This window comes from Apodemus sylvaticus, chromosome 4, assembly GCF_947179515.1.
Source record: "Apodemus sylvaticus chromosome 4, mApoSyl1.1, whole genome shotgun sequence".
In the NCBI taxonomy this organism is placed as follows: Eukaryota; Metazoa; Chordata; class Mammalia; order Rodentia; family Muridae; genus Apodemus; species Apodemus sylvaticus.
Genome location: NC_067475.1, coordinates 49,167,695 through 49,192,260, shown reverse-complemented (window position 1 = coordinate 49,192,260; position 24,566 = coordinate 49,167,695). Strand labels below are relative to the sequence as shown.

Here is a 24,566-nt window from a genome sequence, read left to right as displayed (position 1 = left end):
ATCTTCAGTATTTTAAACTTTGTCAATCAAAGGCTCTTTTACTTCTAAGAAAAACTGTTTTTGGTGGTGGCTGTCTCATGGTTACAGTCTACAGTCTCATGAGCTATGAGTCAATTGTGATAGCTTTTTTGCAAAACCATTCAGAAAAATTCTCAGAAAACATGAGATATTTACATTGTTGTTGTTGTTACTATTATTATTTATTATTACTATTATTATATAATTCGCACAAGTGTGTGTGTATGTGTGTGTGTGTGTGTGTGTGCATGTGTGTGTGTGTGTGTGTGTGTGTGTGTAATCACAGAAGACAGAAGGGACCAGCTATGAGATACCTTGTAGCTGGTGCTTTCTGAGTTGACAGGCGTAGGTGCTAGGGTATGAACTCAGTCCTCTGTAAGAACATTAAACACTTAAACTTTAGAGCCACCTTTGCATCTCCTTGCAATACATTAAAGATTTTCTTTGGAGAAATCCATGGATGACAAATTTAAAAATTATACTGTTTTTGTAGTTTTGGACGGCCCCTCAAATCTTGAATAATAACAAATGATTAAATCACCTTAGAGTCATTAAGGTTTAAACAGGTTAATAGCTTTATGCTCGCTTCGTGATAATTTATGAGTTACACCTTTAAGGAGCTGTAGAGGAGTAGAAATAATTTTCCTATGGGCAATGCCATAGAATGAAGGTAGTTTTCCATTTATTCACCTCTTCTTGTTTAGATGAGTTTAGATATAAGTCACTAAAGCATTATAGTACAGTTTGAATTGAAGCAGTATCACTTGTTCGTCTCTGTTGGAACCTCTCTCTCAGCAAGCACAGAACACCTCCCTGGGATTGCATTAACTCTGTAGAATGACTCGAGGAGGCTAACATCTGAGCGATGTTGATTGACCTTCCCCTCCACATTCTTGGATGCCTTCTTCATTTAGGGAATTTTTCTTTTATAGACTTCTCCAGTGTGTCATATTTTTAAATGTCATTTTTACTGTTTATCGATGGACTTTTTATGGAAAATTTGTCTCTTGGAATGTGCATTAATCTCATCTGAGTTCCAAGTTTTATTTTGTTTCCTGTTCTCATTGATTAAGACATGGATGATCATATCTTTTATGGATAGACAGTAGAATGTACACATCTCTGTGCATTCTGTCTCTTTTCTTTATTACATTATCAGGTGAGATGGGCTGATTCCTTGAGAGACACAATCTGCAAATCTCACACCGAAAGAACTAACGAGACTAAGAAAACATATATCCAAAACAGAAAATTGATAACTTCCCAAGTGTCTATAAGTTCTCTGAGAAATGAGAACAAAGGGAATACTCCTTACCTCATTATGTGAAATTATATCACTATAGCACCTAAACTAGATGAAAAAATTAAAAGTAAATCGTAGACTGTTGTTCCTCATGAAACGTCAAAACGTCAAACATAATTTATGAAAATAATTATACACTATCACTAAGTATAATATTTCCCAAATTCCTTTCAACAATTAAAAGCCAGTTAACATAATCACACCAATTTGCCAAAAGAAAACAGTAAGGAGCAAAGTACAGTGGTGCACACATTTAAGTCCTAGAAAAACCCAGAAAGATCTCTATTTCAAAACAAGCCTAGTCTACAAAGAGAGTCATGTCTTACTCCTAATCATAGTTGGAAAGCTGTGAGTGTGTGAAAATTTAAATTTTCAAAAGGGAATTTGACCCAGACCATGGTTTATTTCAATGTGAATTTCTGTCTGCTTTAGGTTGATGTATATTTTGCTATTGTTGTATGGATTACTAAGGAAAAAAAGCCAATTATATCTAATTGATTAATAGTGATGGTTAGTGGATTCATTTCTTCTGTAGTCTCTACTTGCTGTATATGACTGGATTTGGTGGACGTTTGTCTGTTGAGTACCCAAGAGAATTAGTGACTGATCTATTCATTCTTGAAGTTACAGTGCTGTTGCCTTGTATATTTTACACTTATTAGTTAGGATCATGAATTAGGGATTTTTTTGGTTAGATTATTCCCCAATTTATTTTTATTTAATATTCAGTATATGTCAGCAACATGGGGCAGGAAATTATATCAGAGTCAGAGGAATAGGTTGTTGCTATGTGATTATGTCTCCTGGGAATGTCAGAAGCTAAACTCATCAATTCTCACCAACAGAACTACTTAAACATAAACTTTACCATGATCTATTTTTTGTATAACCTGGTGGTTCCAGTAGTGCAGTCCCCTCCCCTAACCCTGAGTTTACTGCACACTACTCTACAAATTCTATACTACCGCACCACACCCAAGGCTTTTTCTTTTCATTAAGTTCTTTTGTCCTCTTTGCTTTTTAGTCTGGGTAGCTTTTATTATCATTGCTTCAACTGAAATTCTTTCCCCTGCTGTATCTATGCATTTGATATTCTTATAAAGTTACACTATATTTCTGTTAGTTTTATTGGTCTATAACATGCTTTTTGAGTGACTATTTTATATTTGTGAGTCATTATCCATCTGTGCTTCCATACTGTACTTTGTTTTATTAAAATTTTAAGCATAGTAATCAGACATATTAAAAATTCCGGTTATGTTAATTCTGGCCTTGCTATATCTGATTCTAGTTTTGATGTTATTTCTTTTCTATAAATTGTGTGTCTTACTGAACAATATGTCTTGTAATTTTTCTATTGAAAGGCAAACACGGTAGACTGATTAAAATTATCTGTAGGTAAGTGTTAAGAAGAGAGAGTAATCAGTAGTCATAGTATTGTTGAGCCTTCTGGGGGAGTCTGTGCTTGTGGAATGTCTGAGTTTTCAGTGGTTCTCAGTTCTGCTTCCTTAGGTGGATAGGAAGAATCAGGTCGGGTGGTAACTGCACATTTTTCTCCTTCTATGTACAGGACTGAATTTTGACGGACATTTCTGAATATTTTAGAATATTTAGAATATTTAAATATTTAGAATATTTAATAATCATTCTTATACACTCTCTTTTCTAGACATCTTACACAATTATCTCTCTGGTTCTTACTGTGAAGGTCTTAAAGAACTCAAAGTTAATTTACAAAGGAGTTCCCTTTAGTGAGTTTCAATGATGCATTTCACTCTTGGGGACTCAGGTACATCATAGAACTTTGTGGGTTCCACAAAAGGAAGGTGCAGCAAGTATGTAGAGACAGTTTTATTTTCAGTTCATTCCTTTTAAGTATTCCTTAAACTGGATCCAATGTGTGATGCATGGTGCAGTTTTGGAGCTAGATTAAAGTTTTGATATTAAAAAATAATTAGGTGATTCTCTCGTTCATTTTTCTCACATCGCATTCCCTTCATATTCTTTAACTCTTCCCTTTGTTCTATGTACAGACTCAGAATTTCTTCCATAGTTTTAGCCACAGCATGTCCTACCTTTTAACAGATTCAGATTCTGGATTCTATTCAGGATAAAAATCAGGATAAAACAAAACAAAACAAAACAAAACAAAACAAAACAAAACAAAACAAAACAAAAACAGTAAAGGAAACCCTCATAGATGGTTCCACAGCACCTGTGAATCTGAGTGTCTAAGTTTGACTCTCCTCTACAATGAGTCTACCTTTTCAGGGGTCAGGCTCTTTCTTTTTCACTTCTTCCAGAAAATGTTGCTAGCACCATCAGCCTATTTGGGGTGTACTGAGATTCCACTGCTTTAAGGCTAATGGCAGTACAGATGGTGAAATTTTAAAGTCGAATTCTTCATGATAAAAGCCAGACACTATGGAAACTGTACATTTTGTCCTTGGCTCACCTTCTCTCTCTCCAAAATTGGTATAATTTCATGATCTTAGAATTCATTTGTAAAACAATCTTGTTCCGAGTTTTTCTGTGAAAGGTCTCTGTTTAGAAAATACAAATATAAATTGTATTTTACACGATCTTATTTGTGTTTCGTCTGTGTTGAGGAAGTATTTCATAGAATATGATATTTAGAGTGAAAGTGAGTGAGTATGGATGACAACCATTTCGGATGTTTCACTTGGGAAATTTAAAATGAAGCGAGAGGCATCATTCCTTGCCTCAGCAGTACAATAACTGGGGAAAGGAGTGCTCAAGAGGATAACCACGTGTTGTAATTTGTTAACGAAGTGATGTCATTTGAAGATATCAAAGCTGTTCCCCCTTAGTATTCCAAACTGATATTTTATTTCATACTGAAATTGTTGGAGAAACTTACTTAACTGAGGACCATTTGCAGTTATTTGGGAGACATATCTTTCCCAAGTTAAGGTACAAAGTAGCTTTAATCACCAGTTAACTGAGGCTTCAGTGAACTGAAATAAATAAATCTTTGTCCTCTGATAAGTTTTACAACCTCACACATGTCTAATGAAATCTATAATGCTTACCCTAGTACAAAGACCTTTTTTATTTTTTTTACCACACCTTGCGAATTGTTGCTTCAATTTTTTTTAAAGCAGTATAAAATGAATAAAGAATGGTTCTATCTTTTGCCTCACAATGAGGAGGTTTCCCATGCTCCCGTGAATGGCTCCCTACCCTGTACTAAGGGCCAGCATTAACTGAATTTAGTGGGTTATTAAAACAAAAACAAACAAACAAACACAAAACAAACATGAAACTGAAATAGAAGATTGAAACATTTGAGGAGGGATTATGTAGGTGTGGCATGGAAGTATTGTGGGAAATATGTGTGATCAAATTTCTTATGCATGTGTAAAATTCTCACAAACAAGGAAAATATAGGAAATAGCATTTTAGCCAATTTCTTCTTTCATTGTGCTATTTTGAAATGGTGTGGCTAATTCTTTACTAAGTTAAGGGTCAATACTTTCTCCTGTGTTTTCTGTCTTAGGAGATCCTTATGTGTGCTCTTGGCCATATGTACACAACACTGGTTTTATCAATTATTGAGAGTTTTCTCTCATCATGGCCAAAAGGAACATATGGTTTTGGCTTTTGAATGTGTAATCACATTTCTTCTCAGTTATTCTGGCTATAGACTGAGTTCATATGACATGTGTGGTGAAGAACAACACCCAAAAATGCAGTACATGAGTTACAACCAGCCTTGTGGGAATGGGTGGGTGCTCCCTCTGGCTTTCCCTCGAGATGTGCCTGTATTTCAGAAGAAAGCTGTGTGGTGTCCCATTGCCCATCTGGACATAGAATCTCTGCTGCCTTAATGCATTTTGATTACTAGATGGGTCGATGTGCTTTATATTTTAGGGCTTTATTGACTTCCTATCAAAATTTCCAATTTAGCATACATTTTGGTTGAGATTGTTTGTAGAAGAAAAAGGAAATATTTGAGGTAGAGTTATATTCCAAGACTCTGTACAGATAAAAAAAATCACCACCATGAACAGAGTACTCATTGCTCTAAGAGGAACTCAATTGTCTTTTGCCATTGGGTATAGTAAAATACCAAATTTGTCCACTCTTTCCTTTTACATGTTTGACCATGTATAATGTGTAGCCTACCCTTAAAAAAAGACAGTAAGTCTTCTCTTTTTTATTTTAAATGTTATAACTTACTATGATTCAGCATTTTGTTAACTTTTACAATTTGTTGCAGAATTTTATACCATGCATGTAATATGTTTTTATTTAATCCATATCCCAGTCCCTCTGTCCCATTATTTTGTCAATGACTACCATTCTTTCCTGACTTTATGTCCTCTGCTTTTTACCACCACACCAATCCACTTCATGTTGTCTATATGTGTGTGAGTGCAGTAGCGCAATCTCCTGTAGGTTGTCTCTCAGGGGCTACACCCATGTGGAAAACTGACTTTCCCTCACTCAGCAATATATCCTCACTTGCCAATATATCCTCAGTTAGAGTACAGCCTCTCCCCATGTTGGAATATTGACATGATTGGTCTCATGGTGATCTTGTGCACGTAATTACAGCCTCTGTGATTTCAGGTGAACAATGGTACTATCACATCACAAGCAACTGTCTCACTGCAGATATCTATGACCCCCAACCTTGACTCCTAAAGATTTTTCTCCTTTCTCTTCTGCAATAATATTTTAGCCTTAAGGAGAAAGAAGGGATTGTGGTGTAGCTGCCCAATAGAGTTTGGCTTTTGTGCTGGTTTTTGGTCAACCTAAAGACAACTCAGGATACCTGGGAAGAGGCATCCTAAATTGAGGATGTAGACTCATTAGACTGGCCTGTGAGACATTTTCTTGATTGCTGATTGATGGAGGAGGGCTACCTTGGCACTACCTTTGCACAGGTTGACTTAATTGTATGAAAAGGTATCTGGAAGCAAGCCATTAGATTTTTTTCTCCAAATTCCTGCTCGAGTTCCTGCTCTGACTCCTGATGGGCTGTGTTGTGGAAGTGAAGTGTAAGCTAAAAAAACATGCCCTCCCCCTGTTGATTTTGGCCTTTGTATATTACAACAGAAAGCAGGATAGGCCAGTGCTTTACAGGATTGGCTGAATATGTGGGGCTAATGGAAATGGAACTCATTACTTTAGGTTTCTAACACTGCTGCTCTGATAGTAAATATGTGGAGTTTACAGACATGAATTCTTGAAATGTTAGCTAAAGGGAAAGGGCCTTAATTCTTTTTTTATGATTTAAAGCTACATTTACAAAGTTTAAAAGAACTCTTTAAATGATTAAAACCCATAGGATTATCCAGGACAAAATTGTATTTCATCATGTTTTCTACCATAGATTTTATGGCAAACACACCATTAATGTGAAATTATCTCTAACTCCAGGAGTGTACAAAGAATGTGATTATTCACATTATTGTTGGCTTACTTTTAGCATGTGTTCTTTTACAGGCAAAATCTAGTTCACATTCTATAAATCGTATATAGTTCTGATATGAGTGAAAAGTATTCTGTAAATCCACTGAGGTCTTATCTACTAGTTTCCTCTGTTCAGATCTCTATGATTGCTAGTCATTGTTCTTGGTAAGTAGCTCCTGAGGAAGAGAGAGAATGAGAGAGTGGCTGATGTCACCTCTTTGCTTATACTATCCCAGGGACTTTCTTTTTCATGCAGAGCCTAAGTTTTGTCATTTCCCATGTCCGCAGGCCACCTCTCATCCTCTGCAGTTCTGACTTCATCGATAATTCCTTTTCTCCATGCTCCTTTGTATCCACAGTGTGTCTATTTCTTCAAACACTACTCATAGCCTAGTCCCTACCTATGTATCCACCAGTCCTTGTGTTTCAAGGATTCTGCCTTAGATCGATTTTCTCCTCTTTCAGTTCATTCTTGGTGTTCTGTAGTCAGTAATTTTTTTCCTCCTTGAACTAGCTAACAACACAGTGTTCTGATTATCACCTTTATTCTTTGTTGTTCCTTTTTTTTTCAATTGTTCCTGGCATTCTAGCATTGACTTATTTTCTTTCTGCCTCTAGAATGCACAGTTTGTGAAGGTGGAAGCTTTCTGTAGTGTTAGGGAAAGGATATAGTAATGCCTGCCATACAAGTTAGTTCATTAATAACATTTAAAAACTAAATATACTTTCCAGAAATGATTAATTTAAAAAACATAGATGACTAGTAGCTTCAAGGAAGCTAAGGGTTAGCCTTTCACTAAATGTATTTATTTTACTCATTCACTGTGTGGAATGGTCCCATATTAGCACTTAAACCTCAATGCAATAACTTTTTTTGTTTACCATTGAGAGTATAGAAATTATAAGATAAATGTAATTTTGTGGAAGACTGTTCTAGAGTCTGGTAAATGTTCCTTGAATCAGAAGTACGTTTAAATAATGTAGGACATAGTTCTTTTCACAAAATTGGTTTCTTAAGTTGGCTTTGCTGCACTATCTGCTGCATGGGCTGCAGTTATGACTGCAATGATTATGTGGCATCTCTCATTCTTTCCCCTGAATTATGGTCCAGATCCAATTGCTGGTGCATATTTCAATCACACCAAAACTCTAAACATTTTGGCAGCTTTCCTTCACCCCACAAAATACTTGAGAACGTATCATTAAATGTACACTATGTTTGGAAAGACAGCAACAGCAACATCAGCAGCAACAGCTACAACAAAACAACAAAACAACAACACTGTGATGAGACTCACTGTCCTGACAAATTCAGAAGTCTCAGTAGGCAGAAGCACATTGTTCAACTGATGTGGCTTTGCAAAGGAGTCTTAAATCCAAGATTTAAGATTTAAATCCTTAGGAGTTTTAAATCCAAGTCGGACTTTTGTCAGCCCTCTTTTTCTTTACATAATCAGAAACTCTACCAAGACCCACTTTGTTTACACAAATTTCTCATATCAAATGTGAATAGATAATTGGAGATGAAAGGAAGATCTATTGCACAGAGTGTCACATTCTGTTACACTGCTGAATTCTCTGCAGTGACTGTCAGATGGTTCAGCCGTGTCGATTATTTTCTTTCCTTTATATTATCTGGTTTTGTTTTGTTTTGTTAAGTTTTTTTGTCTGTATGTTGTTTTCTTGGTGTTCTTAGCTTGTGGATAATCACTTTCAGATTCATGAAACTTATTTTCTCAGAATTTATTTTTGGAACATTACAAGTGCAATCTATACCCTCATCCCTTAAATCTTATACTGATATTTCAATTGCCTCCATAGCTTTAAAAATGCCTTTTACCATATGCCTTTTAAGTTTACGAACAAATTTTACTGATTATTTTTTTAGTTTCTTGGGAATAAAAAAAGTAATGCACTTTCTAAGTATTTATAGTTGTCATTCCTTATAGAAAAATGATTATAGATTAACACCAGAATCAGGGAAGCTGGAGAGGTGGCTTTGTAGTTAAGAGAACGTCTTGTTTTTGCAGAAGGCCTGAGTTCAGATATCAGCATACACATAGCTTCTAAATTCTGACTATACTTATAGTTCCAAGGCATCCAACACCCCCTTTTGATCTCTGTGGCCTCCAGAGATGCTTATGGTATACATACGCATATGCATACCAGCAAAAAGAGATGTCTGTGACAAGGTCCAGATGAGAAAATGGTTCTAATCGTTCTTAGTTTACAAATATTGAGAGGGAATCTGTTTATCGTGAAAATAAATTGGCTGCAGGACCTATATTTGGTGATTACTAAAAACCTAGACCATGAATGCTGAGTGTGAACACAGAGAATAAATCCTGTTTTTCTATTGTTTATATTCCTGCAAAACAGATTCTCTTGTAGTATAAGCCTGGATATTTGCTGGCATACAGCACCCCCACTTTTTATCTTTAACATTTTTGTTTGTGTGGACATATAGTGAAAAGAGGAAACTGCCATCTTAGAGTCTTTAATAACGTGGCACTCCAACTTTATTAGAAAACAAAATTCATGCTTGCAGAGATGCAAACAGCAAAGCCGAGGAATCTGCTGAATACCGTTACTTTCGTGGGGCTTAAGTAGAAAGAGAAGAAAGAGCGGAATAGAGATTCATTTCATAATACCAGCTTTGTATTACAGGAGTAAAACACTCTAGATACCTCACACAAGCAGAAAAGGCTTATGCATCTCAGGGACCCACTGGTCAGAGCTCTAAAGAGGACAGTGGATGACAGCACACCATGACGAGGATATATATAGCAGCTCATGAGTTGTGTTTCAAACCAAACAGAGGAAAGGACATTGACCATGGTCCCACCATCTCTCTTAGGGTGTTCATAATGACCCAAGTAATGCCACTGGTTCTAACTTTAGGACTGTTGAAAGAATTTTCAATACCCAAAGCATAATATACCATCCTTGCTTTCTTCAAAAGTGGTATATTTTTTAATAATCAAAATGAGTTTATTCACATAGGTCTCAAAGTGTCTTCCAAGATTGCTCAAAACTCAAAACAAAAGCGTCTGGGACACAGGCAAATTTTCAGCTGTAAGCCTGTTAAAGTAAAAAATTCAAGTTCCCTGGTTCTAAGATATGACAGTCACACCTCTGTGGGCTAAGTATCTCTATTCTAGAAGTGAGCAAGTCGGCCAGGCAAGACTGAATTTTAACAGAATAGATGCTTTGTCCTTATATTACACCTGTTACACACTGGAGATACTGCGGCATGAGGTGTGTACCTAGGGATTTGTAGAATCCTGTCTATATTGCTGTGATCAGTCTGGTTCATATGATCTTCTGGGCTGTGTTCTATTGGTGTTTGCATTTTTTTCCTCACAGTCATTACAAACTGCTGGAATCTCTGCTGTTCCTTTACCTTCATGTCCATTCACAGAGGTCTGTATACAATCCATTAAGAATTCCCAGTGCAGATTCCATCCTTGCACAGTTCTACTGTAATCCTAAAAGTAAAAAAAAAAAAAAGAAAGAAAGAAAAACTCAGTAGACCTTTCCATCACCATCAACTCGTGCATTTTCACCTAAAAAACCTGATTGCATGGTGTATACTGAGGCTGAGGCTTCCTGCCAATAGAATCTGGTCCAGCAGTAACAGTCATGGTGTACTTAACTGCCCAGTGAATAGTGGAAGATATCTGAAATAATTTTTTCTTCTAGGCTCTACTTGTTCTATGATGGGAATAGAAGCCTTGGAGATTTTTGTGATTCCTTCCATTGCTGATGGTTACCATCCCTACTACTTTCTTTGGCAAGGGACTGATTCACCACACCCTGCTTGCCTGTCCATGTGCATTCCAATAAGATTTCTCTGTTCTCTTGCTCTGTCCAGGGTGTAATGTTTCCCAATATTTTTGCTCTGCTTCCGGTTTCTCACTCTGCAGGTGACTTAAATTCTACCACTCTCTAATATCTACCATTCCCTGAAGGGAGAAAATTTTAGCATAAGTTATTTGACATTGAACATCCAAGCTATGACATGAGTTCAACGAGAACTTGATACTTTACAACAGTGACTTTAATGGTAAAGAACAGAGATTCCTGTGTATATCAAAGGGTATGGTGGAGGGGGACATTTCTATCTTTCCAGTCCTTGGTGGTATTTTTCATTTTATGTGAGTGTAAGAGTCTGGTGAAAGACAGTCTAAGGAAAATACTTTTGACCATAAGATAAATGAAAGAAGTACTAACAATATTATTTGGAGAAACAGCAGACTAACCTTCTTCTTCTCCTTCTCCTTCTCCTTCTCCTTCTCTCCTTCTCTCCTTCTCCTTCTCCTTCTTTCTCCTTTTCCTCCTCCTTCTCCTTCACCTTCTCCTTTTCCTTCTCATCCTCCTCCTTCATCTTCTCCTTCTCCTTCTCCTCCTTCTCCTTCTCTCCTTCTCCTTCTTCTCCATCTCCTTCTCCTTCTTTCTCCTTCTCTTCCTCCTTCTCCTTCACCTTCTCCTTCTCCTCCTCCTCCTTCTTCTTCTCCCTCTCCTTCCTTCTCCTTCTCCTCCTTCTCCTTCTCCTTCTCCTCATCCTCCTCTTCTTCCTCCTCCTCCTCTTCCTCCTCCTCCTTCTTCTTCTTCCTCCTCCTCCTCTTCCTCCTCCTCCTTCTCCTCTTCCTCATCCTTGTCCTCTTCTTGACACTAAGTATTATTACTTTAAGAGAAAAACATCTCCCCATAACTATCTTGTTTATGTGGCATACCACTGCATAATTCCTCTGATTTCTCCATGTAAGTTTCTTCCACTTTTCCTTCATATTTCTATCTTCTTTATAGTTAGAAATATAAAGTGATAAATAAATATATTTCCTGTAATTATTTTGGTACATAGTAATATCAAGAGCAAGATGGAGATGTTTTGTGAGACCAGTGATTACTTTTCCCCCTTTCATGATGCTTAGCCTTCAGAGTAATTCATTGTTGAATGGATTCAAGATCGATCTGTAAACAGTCCACATTCAGAATCTGGGTACTTGCTTGTTAAGATCCTTGCATAAGTTTATTTAACATTATTAAATAAAATAATTATTTTTCTTTAGAATACGCTTCTATCTTTTGTGCTAGTATCTAAAAAACGTAAAAGTATTTTTTTGGGATTGGGATTTCATAATTAATTAATAATTAATTAATTAATTAACTATACATCCCAATTGCAGCTCCATCTAGAGGTCATATCACTCAACTGGCCCTGTACTGTGATGACAGCTTAGCTGAGCCTGCATGTTCATTGTTTATTCTGTGATGATCAATGTTGTATGCCACAGTCGGTGGGTGGTCAGGCCTGAAGTTGAAGTCAACCAAACACTGGCTGTGCTCACACACACAGGCCAGTTGGAACCAAAACCAGACTCTTAACATGTACATACATTAGGCTGAATTTATGTGATTAACCTCAATTTAAAAAAAAATCACTATATAGAATATTGTATAAAACTTTCAAGACAAAAATATCCCATACCTTGTTTTAATTAATTAATTAATTAATTATCTATCTATTTATCTATTTAATAATAGATGAGGCATGTGTGCTCACGTGTGTGTGTGTGTATGTGTGTGTATGTGTGTGTGAGAGAGAGAGAGATAGATCAACCAAAATAATGAGTCTGTTAATGTGTGCATTAAATTTTGCCCTTGAATAAATTTACATAATTATGTATATAATTGGCAGTGTTGAAAGTTCTGGTGCTATTATTCTGCAGTGCATAGTGCCATTCATTGATTTGTTCTCAAAGTTTTTCTTTTTCTTTTTTTCATCTACAATCATTTTGTGTTCTTCTGGTAAGTCCCTACATTCTATGTAAAATACTATATTGTGTAGCCAGTTGACACAGCTGTAGATCATGAGGTAATTCCATGATTTCTACTTCAACCTTGGCTTTTAGACCATTTGAGAATGAAGATGTTTTTTTCATTCCTCCAGTTCTACAGGAATACAAATGACAGTTTTACTCAGTAATTTCACCCCTTTCCAGCTCTGGAAAATGTTATAGCATCAAAAATAATATTTACAGTTCATTACACCTGTTATGATACTCAGGTTTATTTATAGACTGTGCTCACAACACAGTATATGATTAATACAAAGTAGTGTGTGATGCTTTCTGGGAAAATTGGATTTTTACAGAAATTTCCAATATTTTCCAATATTATACTTTATAGCTAACTATTAAATACTGAAATGAGAATTTATAGTGGAAACATTAGCAACATGTCATTAGCGAAGTAAAGTCCAATAAATAGAATAGTGTTTGAAAAAACAATATTCCTCTCAAAATCCATTTTACAAAACAGAATTCATATAGAAGACACTATATTTCATGTGTTTCATCAATTAAATATAAAACTTGATAAATTTGTTCCCCTGGAATGGGCACTCAACAGAATTTCTCAATTTGTTCATTTTAATTCAATTAAATGGACTCACCATCTCAGATGTTTGGGCCAAAAAATTTGGCATTAGATGTTCCAAGTAAAACCACTGGTGACATTTGTCTGTGTGCCCAGTGATACCCAATTATTATTTTCTGAGGCACTGGAATAAAGAACCTTGCATTCAGTATTCTCCTCTTTTGGGCGAGTCTTCATCTCTGACAGTCCAGTTGTAGCTACTGTGTGCTTGATTAAAGAGTTTTGGCTCATGAAATGCTGCCAATATATTTATCTACTTGCATGCATTTTTTGAGCCTCCACAAATCAATGCCATAATTTACCTATGTATGCACAAAGTGTTGAAAAATCACTCAGAAAAAAATGTTTATTTGGTCAACTTCCTATATTGCTTCCTGATATAGACAAGTAAATATTTTAGATTGGAAACATTAACAATCTGACCATTAAAGATCCTATAGTATTTTTAGTTGCTGTACCTCATGTTTCATTCAAAATTATGAAAATTGCTTTTTTTCCCTGATTAAACATACATACACACATACATACATATGCATGTTCAAAGGATTTTTAAGGGATCCAACTAATTAATGACAACATGAAATTTCTAAATTAATTGAATACATATAACAGATAAGGAGTTTGGCATCTCTCTGCTTATAGAGAACTGTGTATACATTCAGGAAGGAACTAAGAAAGGTCTCCATTTCTCTTGTATTGGTGAGCCTACTCACTAAGCAGAAAAATTTAAATTCGTAGCTGTGCTCCAATATGCAAAAAGCCTCCTGACATACTTGAAGGTTCCAACCTTTTAACACGGGTTCATCACCATGAACAGATATTTCTATGTCCAAAATAAAGAAAAAAAAAACTAACACAACTACGAGCAAGCAGTAACATCAACAACTACTACACAAAAGCCAATAGGGCCTGACACGTAGATTTATCTAAGGTATTGAACTTGAAACTATAAGCAAAATTCTTAGAAAATTATGACAGAGGCAAAGAAACAGACAGACAGACAGACAGACAGACACACACACACACACACACACACACACACATACACACAATCAAGCAAAAACAAGCAGAAAATTTTCTTAACCTTTCAGAACAAGGACATTAAATCAACAATTGTGATGCTGTATATGCGTCCCTTTCCAAGCACATAGTATTTTAAAAATAACATAATTTTTAGAGAACGTCATGTAACATAATTTGATTATGTTCACCATTCTCCCTTACATATCATATGTGTAATATATATGTGTGTATGTCATTCACACAGTTTTTAAAGAATTAATTTATAAAAATTCTGAAATAACAGGATTCAGAGTCACTAATAGAACACATAGCCAACTAAGCATATTTTAAAAGTCCTCATAATTGTTGAACACAAATTGCTGTTATTAGATCCTTGAGTGGCTCAATGGATAAAGGTGCTTCGTGCCAAGTTTCATGACCTGATTTCAATCCCCAGGATTGAAATTTCCCAAGAGATTCTCATATGCACACAATCATGGTACACCAAATGAATGAATGAATAAGTAAATAAATAATATATTATCAAAAAGACATATAACAACAAATGTGAGCAAAATATGGAGAACACTCAGGTACTACTCTCACTATTATGGCCAAGTACTTGTCAGGAAGACTTAAAGGAAAAAGTTTACATCAGCTCCTGTTTCCATGTTCCAATCAGCCATGATTGGGAAGGCTGACAAGTGCTTGGCTATAATAGTGAGAGTCTAACTAGCGCACCCCAAAAAACATAAACTCACAATATTTCAACTTTTCTCCATTTGTAAAACATGCTATAACATTTTCCAAAATGAGTATGCTGTTTTACATTCTCACTAGTAGTACCTGAGTGTTTGAATTAATTGTTGATTAATCTTGAAATGATTCAAAGTCAATTCAGGATGTTCAGTCAGCTCCAGCTCTCAAATATAAAAGGACTTCAGTCTTCAAGTTTACAGGGTCTTGTCAGGGTAAATAACGTGTGGCAATGGTTATATTTCTAAGATTGCTAGAAAGAGGATACACAAATTAATTTTACAGTACTTTCTTGATGAATTAAATATGTTTCCCTATTGTGCTGTTTCTAAAATTCATGAAATTAAAACTTTAAGATAGTCTTGTTAAATACCTCTAAAATTTGTCTCTATATAAATATATACAGATTTTATATAAATGGTTTTAAATGTTTGCCAAAATATTTTTCAACAACATAGCAAATTCATGCTTTTGTATTTATAAATATTGTTTTTAGTTTTGCTCTATTTTTTCTCATCCATCTTTGTAAGTGAGCATTATATTTCTTCCTACCATAATTCTACTGAATTCCTTTATAGATTTCCCTAATAATACCATTCCAGTGTAAATTAATCTATGTTTTAGCCATGCATATTCTTTGCATGTATTTCATTGACTCTTAATATTCAACTATGAATTCCATAAAACTGAATATTAATAGGTTGATTAATATATAGTACATTTCCTATACCAGAAAGTAAGGCAAAGCAGTGTAATTGATTATGACTTTCTCTTTCAGTCCTAAAGATTCATCTTTGTAATGATATGTGTTTGTTTTTCTTCATCACACATATAAATGCAGGCCATTTGACCTTACAGTCTGCAGGCATTTGTACTTTCCCATGCTGACTTCCTCCACGCCTCTTTTCAGGGTGATATTCAGCAGTTCCTGATCACGGGTGACCCCAAGGCAGCATACGACTACTGTGACCATTACAGTCCAGATTGTGACTTGACATCCCAGACTGCTCAGGCTCAGGAGCCACATATTGATGAGGTAGGTTGTAGGACACAGGAGGCCTTAAGGCCCAGGTGTTCGCCTATGCCCCCATTGATGGCATACTTATGCAATTTTAGTTAAACTATACTTTTCATTAAGAGTCTTTGAGAGAGAATTTGCTCAGAGGTAATTTGGTATGTTTTTCCTCTTTTTCAGGGTTGATTCCTCATAGCTATATTTCTGCTCTTTGCTTTAAACCGTTAAAATCACTCACTTGAATTTGTGGAGAGTTATGTCTTATGGTGTAGTAACCATTTCCCAATTTTGGACATTTTTTACTGAAGATAGAAAAAAGTATTTAAAATATGTCTTAAAGATTTTAGGCTCTGTTTTGTAATCAAGAGTTTCCCTCAGTTTTAATTTTCAAAAATATATTTTTCATAGGAAAGTAAATATTTTAAACAGAAAATAGTCTGTGATTTAATTTGTAATAAAATGATGTTTTGTTTTATTTATAATGTAAAGCATTCTTCAGGCTATCCAATTACATCATTTCTTGCTTTCCTTTTCCCCTCCCAAGCTCTCCCATGTATGCCCCTCACTTTCTTTTAGACACATATACAACCCAATTACTTCTTATAATGTTACTTGCTTGAATACAGTTTCAGGGCTGAACATTTGATGATGGATAATAATTGATGTGCTATTTTCTGACAAAACTGTATTTTGAGATTTATTTTCTTAAAACTAATAGCTTCAGATTGTAAAAGGGTATTTGAATTTTGAGAACAAAATTCCATTTTAAAAGCAAGTCAAACAATAATATGTTCTTTTTAAAAAATACGCTATTAAATAGTACCGTTGACTTTTAGCTACTTAGAATAAATGGACTTTTTATCTGTTCCATTATTATAATTGGTACAAATTCAGGTCACTTTTTATAATTCAAAATTACAAATTTTGACCTCACTTTAGCTTGTAATGTATGTATCCCATTGAATTCTATTGCCCTAATCTGCCCTACAATTTAACAGAAGTATATTTTTTTGAAACAGAAATAAGGTCTTATGAAGGCAATATGAAAGAACTAAGAAACACTGCTTGAATGTTTTGTTTGTTTGATTTTCAAACTCTTGATTCTGTGATGGTTTCTATGGAGAAAACCCATTGGGTTAAGTGTATGTTTCCATAGCTGACAGATCAAATGTGTGTCGCTAGCTCTGTGTTGTAAACTAATTATATTTATTTTGTATTTGCCACTTTAAAAAAAAATAAAATCTCTTTCCTATAGCAAATATATGCCTCTGTCTGGTGGAAGAAGAGAAGGAGGTGTTCTGTGGAGAATGACTGAAAGTCGTTATTGGCTTTTAAACTAATGCATTGCAATAAAAGGTTTTATTTTAATTTTCCAAGAAGAATTGACTCTAATTAGCTACATTGGTAGTTGAAAACAACATTTTATATTGGTACTAAAAATAAAAAAGTATAAGCAGGTTTTCTAATAAATTTAGATGGTTGCTACTAAATGTTTCATCATACACAGAATGTATATTTTTCTAGTTAATTTTCAGGTAGTCTGACTAAATATGGAGCATGGGTTAGACACATTGCTTAATATCATATTAATAACTTACATAGGTAAACCTATTCAAATATTGTTTTCTAACTCCTTTCCACTTTTTGTAACACATCTAATCCACTTTAAATTCAGGTGTGTATACATGCCACAGTTAGAACCTTATCACAGAATGAGATATGTATGCTATAGATAGATTTTCGTTCAGTCCTAATGACTTCATACATCAATGGATTTAATGTATCTGATATAGCATCATAAGTGATATTAAAATTATGTCTCTGGCCTATTTGTAACATGTTAAATTTTCTTCTTAGTTCATAAGAAATTAGATATTAAAGTTCTGTATGAGACTTTTCTAATGTCTCCTGCATGCTGTTTACCTGTCAAGAAGAGCCACTTGACATTCCTTTTTTAATGAGTAAAGTAGAAGGGGAGCCAAGGGAAGGAGATCGTCAGTGAAGGAGCACGGGAGAAACCGGCTTCCTACCATGGATATCCTGATCACTGTTGTCCTTGTTGTCAGTGGCAGTCTCATGAAGGCACTGTTTCATTTTGTTTTGTTTTGAACTGTTTTGTTTTTTAAACAATCACGTGAAGAAGGAGGATTCTCATTTTCAGAAGACTCATCATCACCCCGTTCTAAATCTCTGCTGGTGTGCTCATGGAGTAAAGATTAATTTGCCTGTAACATCACTTATTTTTCCTTTGTATTTCTTTTATGGAATAGAGATCCTTTCCTCATAAACACATCCTGATTATAGTTTCTCCTCATGGTACCTCCTTCTAGTTCCTCTCCGCTTCTTCCTTCCTCTCTTCTGCCCCAAATTCACCACTAGAAAAAGCCTTTACAAGATAACAACCAAAACTGACAAACTGATATTTTAATTTTCTCTCTCTCTCTCTCCATATATATATATATATATGAACCTAATACATATGTTCATATATATATGAACATAAACATGAAGCAAAATTTTTCTTTTTTATGTTATTAATTTTTATTTAATCTTTTATTAATTAATTAATGTATTTCCACTCCAGATTTCAGAATTTATTTCCCTCCAGTCCACCCTCTGACTGTTCCAATCCCGTACCACCTCCTCTGCCCCCTGCCTCCACGAGGATGTCCCCACTACCAGCTGCAGTAGGTTGCCATGTCCCAATTTTAGCCATTGCTCTCTTCAATCTCTCGCTCCATCTAATTCCCCTCACATACCTGATACCCCTGCCATTATCCAAACTGAAATCTACTTTTATTTCTCCTCCCTGGGTTTTAGAGCTTATTTCATTGATTACAACTTACTCTTGCCTACATCAATTTTCAGAATATTTTCAAAATTCTTTAGTGAGAAGTGGAAAATGTCCTCCAGAGTATAGATTTTTGTTGTTGTTTTTGTTTGGGGAGGTTGTGCTTTTTTATTTTATTTTATTTTATTTATTTATTTATTTATTTATTTATTCTTTGTTTTGGAAAGACTAGGTAGATAGTGCAATTAGGAGACAACAAGAAGCTGTCTCTTGATTGATTCTGAGTAATCCTTTGAGTAAGATGTGGCCCAGTGTCTGAGCAGATTCCCTCACTTCCTCTCTGAGCACTCTGGCAGGTCTGTCTTCATGTGCAGAAAGATCCAGTAGTGCGTAAACTTATGAAGATTGGAAGACATTTTCTTCTACCAGAAAATACGTCTTGAAATAAAAACGAACAAGGCTATAACTCAGACCTTGCATAGTAGAGGCAGGAAGATCAAGACTTTTAGGTCATATTTTGGCAATAACAAGGTAGAGGCCAGGTTTGTCAAAAGGACATGCACACACACACACACACACACACACACACACACACACATATCTGTCTCACGGTCTCTCTCTCTCTCTCTCTCTCTCTCTCTCACTGTATATATATATATATATATATATATATATATATATATATATATACACACACACATATACACACTTATCTGTCTCACGGTCTCTCTCTCTCTCTCTCTCTGTATATATATATATATATATATACACACACACACACACATATACATGCATACTTATATGGAAAGACTATATATAAAGTATATATGCATACATATATGTATAGAGAGTTTCTTAGTAGATAGAGATATTTTGTTTAACTTATGCAGTTACCAAAGTATTTAATGTGTTATCTATCCACAGCTTTATATTTTATCAAGTTCTAAATAGTTTCTATATATTTTACTAAATTGGTATTTTGACTCTCAAAAAACACTAAAGGAATTTTCATGTTTATATATCATATTTGCCATTGGCTACTTCATCTAGAAACTTTAACTCTTTTTGAAGGGAAGTCACTAAATACCAGGTATGCAATTTTAGGTTTTCCTAAGTTTTGTTCAGAGAAAATGAGTGAATTAAAAATACATTATAAGTTAGTATTTTCCAAATACAGTCATATTTATTCATCTCATTTTTATTTTCCCCTTTCACCCATAGCTGTAAATATGTTTTCATATTTTCATAAGACCATTCTTCCTATTTTGTATATTGACAAATCATACCTATTTAAATGCTACCCTTGCTAGTATTATTTTTTCTATGTATGTGATTCAAGCTGGTGCTGATATGCATTAGCTGAGTGTTTTTCCACTAAGTTGCAGTCCCAGGAAAATTAATATTTTCATAGGAAGATATTTGACAGAAGATTTTTACACATCAGAGTTAGAGAAGATATTTAACATCTATTTCCAAAAACACGAATCCTACCTTTGGATTAACATTCAAGGTTTAATAAAAGTTTGACTCATTATTCAAACTTTTATTTTTCTTACTGCCATAATCACTTGTTCTTTTCTTAGAAAGCTTGCTTGATAATTAGCTTCTGTACAATAGAATTATATTTCTGCTTCATGTATGGTCTCTCTTAACATTTACTTTGTGTAAAGGTTAAGCAGATGATTTCCACTCTGTTAATAATATTACTTGCAACTAACCAAATTACCCAATATTTCTTCCTTTGCAATGTAGTATGCACCTGAGGATATAATCGAGTATGACTATGAATATGGGGAGACAGACTATAAAGAGGCTGAGAGTGTAACAGAGATGCCTATTGTCACTGAAGAAACAGTAGCACAAACAGAGGTAAAACCAAGAACTGTCTGTTGTATGTTGTGTTGTATGTTGTGTTCATCATCCTTGAGACTCACATCATACCTCTCACTCCCTTCTGTGAATTAATAACAAGTTTTATTTGACAGAGAAACCTTGAGGAGAGCTGACCATCTTCACATTTTCATTTCCTTCCTTTTATCTAAATGCTTTATTTTCTTTCTCACTACATGTTTTCCATTCCATCTTTCATGACGTTTTACAGAAAAAGAAATCCAATTATACAAAGAAGAAGAGGACATTGGCTACTAACTCAAAGAAAAAAACTAAAAAGTTCACATCCCCTAAAACTGAAAAAGTTGCATCCAAGAAGAAGAAACGTAATCAAGCCACAGCCAAAGCCAAACTAGGGGTCCAGGTAGCGAGAAAAAGCAATCAAGATCTGTCCTAGATGAGATGGAAGATCTCTGATGAGTCTTAGTCTTAACCCAATTAGATCAATTCCAATTTGGCTAACCCTCTAATGCAATCAAATCATAATTTTCACTCACTTGAGATTACAAAACAGATTTTCTAAGCTTCGTTTTTCTGAATTTATCATCAGGCAAATATTGTGGATGATTTTCAAGACTACAACTATGGAACAATGGAAACTTACCAGACAGAGTCTCCTAGGCGGGTATCAGGATCAAATGAGGTAATCCAGCAATAATCTCAGTCTGGTTTTCAAAATGTGTAACTTATTTTGGTAGATTTCCTTGGAAAAGCATCTCAGTCACTGGATCCCTTGAGTTGCCACAGATAGAGAAACAGAAGCCTTGGTTCATAACTACAAAACACCTGCAGTTGTAGTTCAGAATTTGCATGACACTTTGCTTCATGCAAATTCTATCCTTTTCAAACTGAATTGGCTTCTATCAGTTCTTTATTGCTCCTACTGCAGAGCAAGCTTTTTAACATGTTACCAAGAGGATTCACAGCATGATTCTTTCTAGGGAAGAATCCTCTGCTGTGATGATTGTATTGTCAACTGATACAATGCACATTTTACTGCACGGGAACACTCATTTTAATGACAAAAAGCATCTACATTTTAAAATTCTTTCAAATGTTAATTATGATGAAAATAATCTGTTTAAATATTCAATTATTTTCCATGTAAGTGTTCCAAGATAGATAGGTCTGATAAGATCCTTGGAGATTGCATAATTCACATATATTTTGATCATGAAATAACAATAAGCAGAAAATTCAGTTTAATATTGTTAAATAACTCATGCCCTTTATTTATATTATTGTCATCTGTAAATTAGTGTTAGGTAAATGCAAACAATTTAATTATTTGAAACTTTTATCTGTTCCAATAAAATATAACTGTAATTCAAACACATCCCTTAGAGGTATAAGCACTTATGGGGTAAATAGATTTTAACTTTTCCTAGTCTCTGTCTTTTCTTATGAGAATTTACAACAGCTCAAGATGTTGAGTTTCATATATAAATCCATTCAACTGTTTACATTAGTGCTAAAAACGTAAATTGCATCATAGGCAAGTTATAACTTCCTTGCAGAAGTATGTGTTCCATATTTAAGACTAAAATTTTATAGTTGTTGACTTTTTATGCCCAGTACGGTAATATTATAGGAATGACTTACCTATGTATTCTCATCCAATTAATTTTTTATAATGCTGCCTTTTTAGTCCATGTTTCTCTACTATTCGTATTCAATTTTCTTTGAGAACAAATTTTTAAATGTAATTCAAAGGGTAGCAAGAAAGATTATTCAGTTTTACCTTGATTGCAATCATAATGCATGTTAATAATGGCATTCCTCATGTGCACAACATTCTGAATAGCCACCCCAAAGAATAGTTTTCAGATACTGATACTAATATTTAGCTGATAAGACTAAATATCAAATTATAAGTCTTATCTTTGTAGCAACTGTACTTTGCTCTATTGTCCTATAATATTTAAAAACTAAGCAAATATTTATAATAACATTTTATGAATAGCAATATTCATAAAATATTCATAAAATTAAAATATGCGTACTTTATTTGTTCAGATCTTATGCTATGAAGTAATACCTCACTGGTGAGCAAATTTTCTCTAGGGAGAATAACTCACCTGTTGAATCCTTGTAAACATTTGCAGTTGATGCAGAAAGGTGCTTTGAAAGCAATATGTCTTTGTACATATCAATGTATGTGCAAGTATATTCCTTTCAGTGATACTGAACACACAGCCTCTTTCCAGGCTCTTGTCTGCTTGAGTAATGAACTCCATTTCTGTCTCATGCCATTAGGTTGTAGTTACAGATGCTCACCTTGCTTTACTAACAGTAAACTTCGTGTTCTCCAATTCCCTACAATTTAAATGAATAGCCAAATCCAGTTGAAGAAGGTTTTACTGAAGAATATCTAACTGGAGAGGATTATGATGTCCAGAGAAACATTTCCGAGGATATTCTGTATGGAAACAAAGAAATAGACGGCAGGGATTCTGATCTGCTGGTAGATGGAGATTTAGGTGAATATGATTTTTATGAATACAAAGAATATGAAGAAAGGACTACGACCTCCCCTAATGAAGAATTTGGCCCAGGTGTCCCAGCTGAAACTGATTTCACAGAAACAAGTGTAAGTCAGCACTATCCGCTGTGCCCTGAGCATGTCTGGCCTTGGGAATGCTTCTGTGTTCATTCTGATGTGTTTTCAGGCTTAAAATGCAGCTGAGGTCTGATGTCTGTTGTGCATACTGACCAAACCTTAGAGAATCATGATGGTTTCTTCCCAGTGGGAGTTGACAACGGTTGGGTCTTGGACTCTCTCTGCAGTCTTCCTGTTAAATTATTGTAAATAAAATTGTACCCCAAATTTCTCCTGACCAGCTACTTGGGGAAAGCAGTTTGTTAAAACTGTAGTTTGGTTGATTATCAGATAACTTCAGACACATGTAAATCTTGAACCCGTCAGTTCTTTGGAATATGTTTTAAAGATTGCTACAATTGTTTAATTTATGAATTGCCATTCATAAATTAAAAATTGATAAGTTTAAATAATCATGTCATTATTTTTCAGACTACTAGCTCTAGTGTTTTTTTTTAGACGGTTTCCTACGTTTGATTTGGCAATATTTCTTTTGTTTTTGAGAACATTTTGAGGCTACCAATGCATTTAACTTGCTGAAACTCACATAAAGAAGCAACAGTTTGTTGGTATTTCAATGTCCCCTCGCTTATCTGGAATTATTGAAATCCTTAATGTTTCTTTTGTGAAAGGAGCACCTTCTAAAAGGTTGCTTTCAATGTATCTAGATGGTTAAATTATTTCTTTCTTAAAATGGAAATATCACTTCACTTATTGAAAAATGTTTAGCCTGTTTTTAACTTTCATTCAATAGATAAATGGCCATGGTGCATATGGAGAGAAAGGGCAGAAGGGAGAACCAGCTGTGGTTGAACCAGTAAGTGCTTTGGAATATGTTTTAAAGATTGTTACAATTGTTTAATTTATGAATTGTCATTTTGCTGTCATCATGTATGACCCTGCATTTTCAATGAAAATTCTGATGTTTATAATTTACCCCCAAACAAGTGAGGGGTTTAGTAATGACTTTTCTTGAGAGCAAAATTTCAGTGAGATAAAATCATCATACACTTAAGGAATTTTGAATTTTGAAAGTGACTGGCATTTTTTCTTGTCCAATTATTTGTTTAAAAATCTGAATTTACATGTTTTATTCTGTGATTTCAAATGTTTGGTGGTTGAGATATAATGGCTTTAGGTCTTCAGTCTTTGATTTTACTGATAATTTATTTAATTACCTTATTAGAAATGTTATTCAAAGTACATTATACAATAACAAAATGAAATGAATAGACATGGACTTAGATTTGCGGAGAGCACAGTGGACAAGAGTGTTAAGGAGAGAGAGTATTACTGTGGTCAGTATGTG

The 24,566-nt window shown here is 34.7% G+C and overlaps 1 protein-coding gene across 1 annotated transcript in view; it reads left to right on the top strand.

The window, feature by feature from the left end:
• The window catches only part of Col11a1 (collagen type XI alpha 1 chain), a 172,402-nt gene that overhangs the window by 33,322 nt on the left and 114,514 nt on the right, over positions 1 to 24,566 (top strand). Inside the window, exons 5-9 of the mRNA XM_052179401.1 lie at positions 15,873 to 15,998; positions 20,521 to 20,637; positions 21,209 to 21,301; positions 22,994 to 23,248; positions 24,012 to 24,074. Coding sequence (XP_052035361.1) covers positions 15,873 to 15,998; positions 20,521 to 20,637; positions 21,209 to 21,301; positions 22,994 to 23,248; positions 24,012 to 24,074 — 654 coding nt within the window. The remainder of the gene's footprint in view (positions 1 to 15,872; positions 15,999 to 20,520; positions 20,638 to 21,208; positions 21,302 to 22,993; positions 23,249 to 24,011; positions 24,075 to 24,566) is intronic.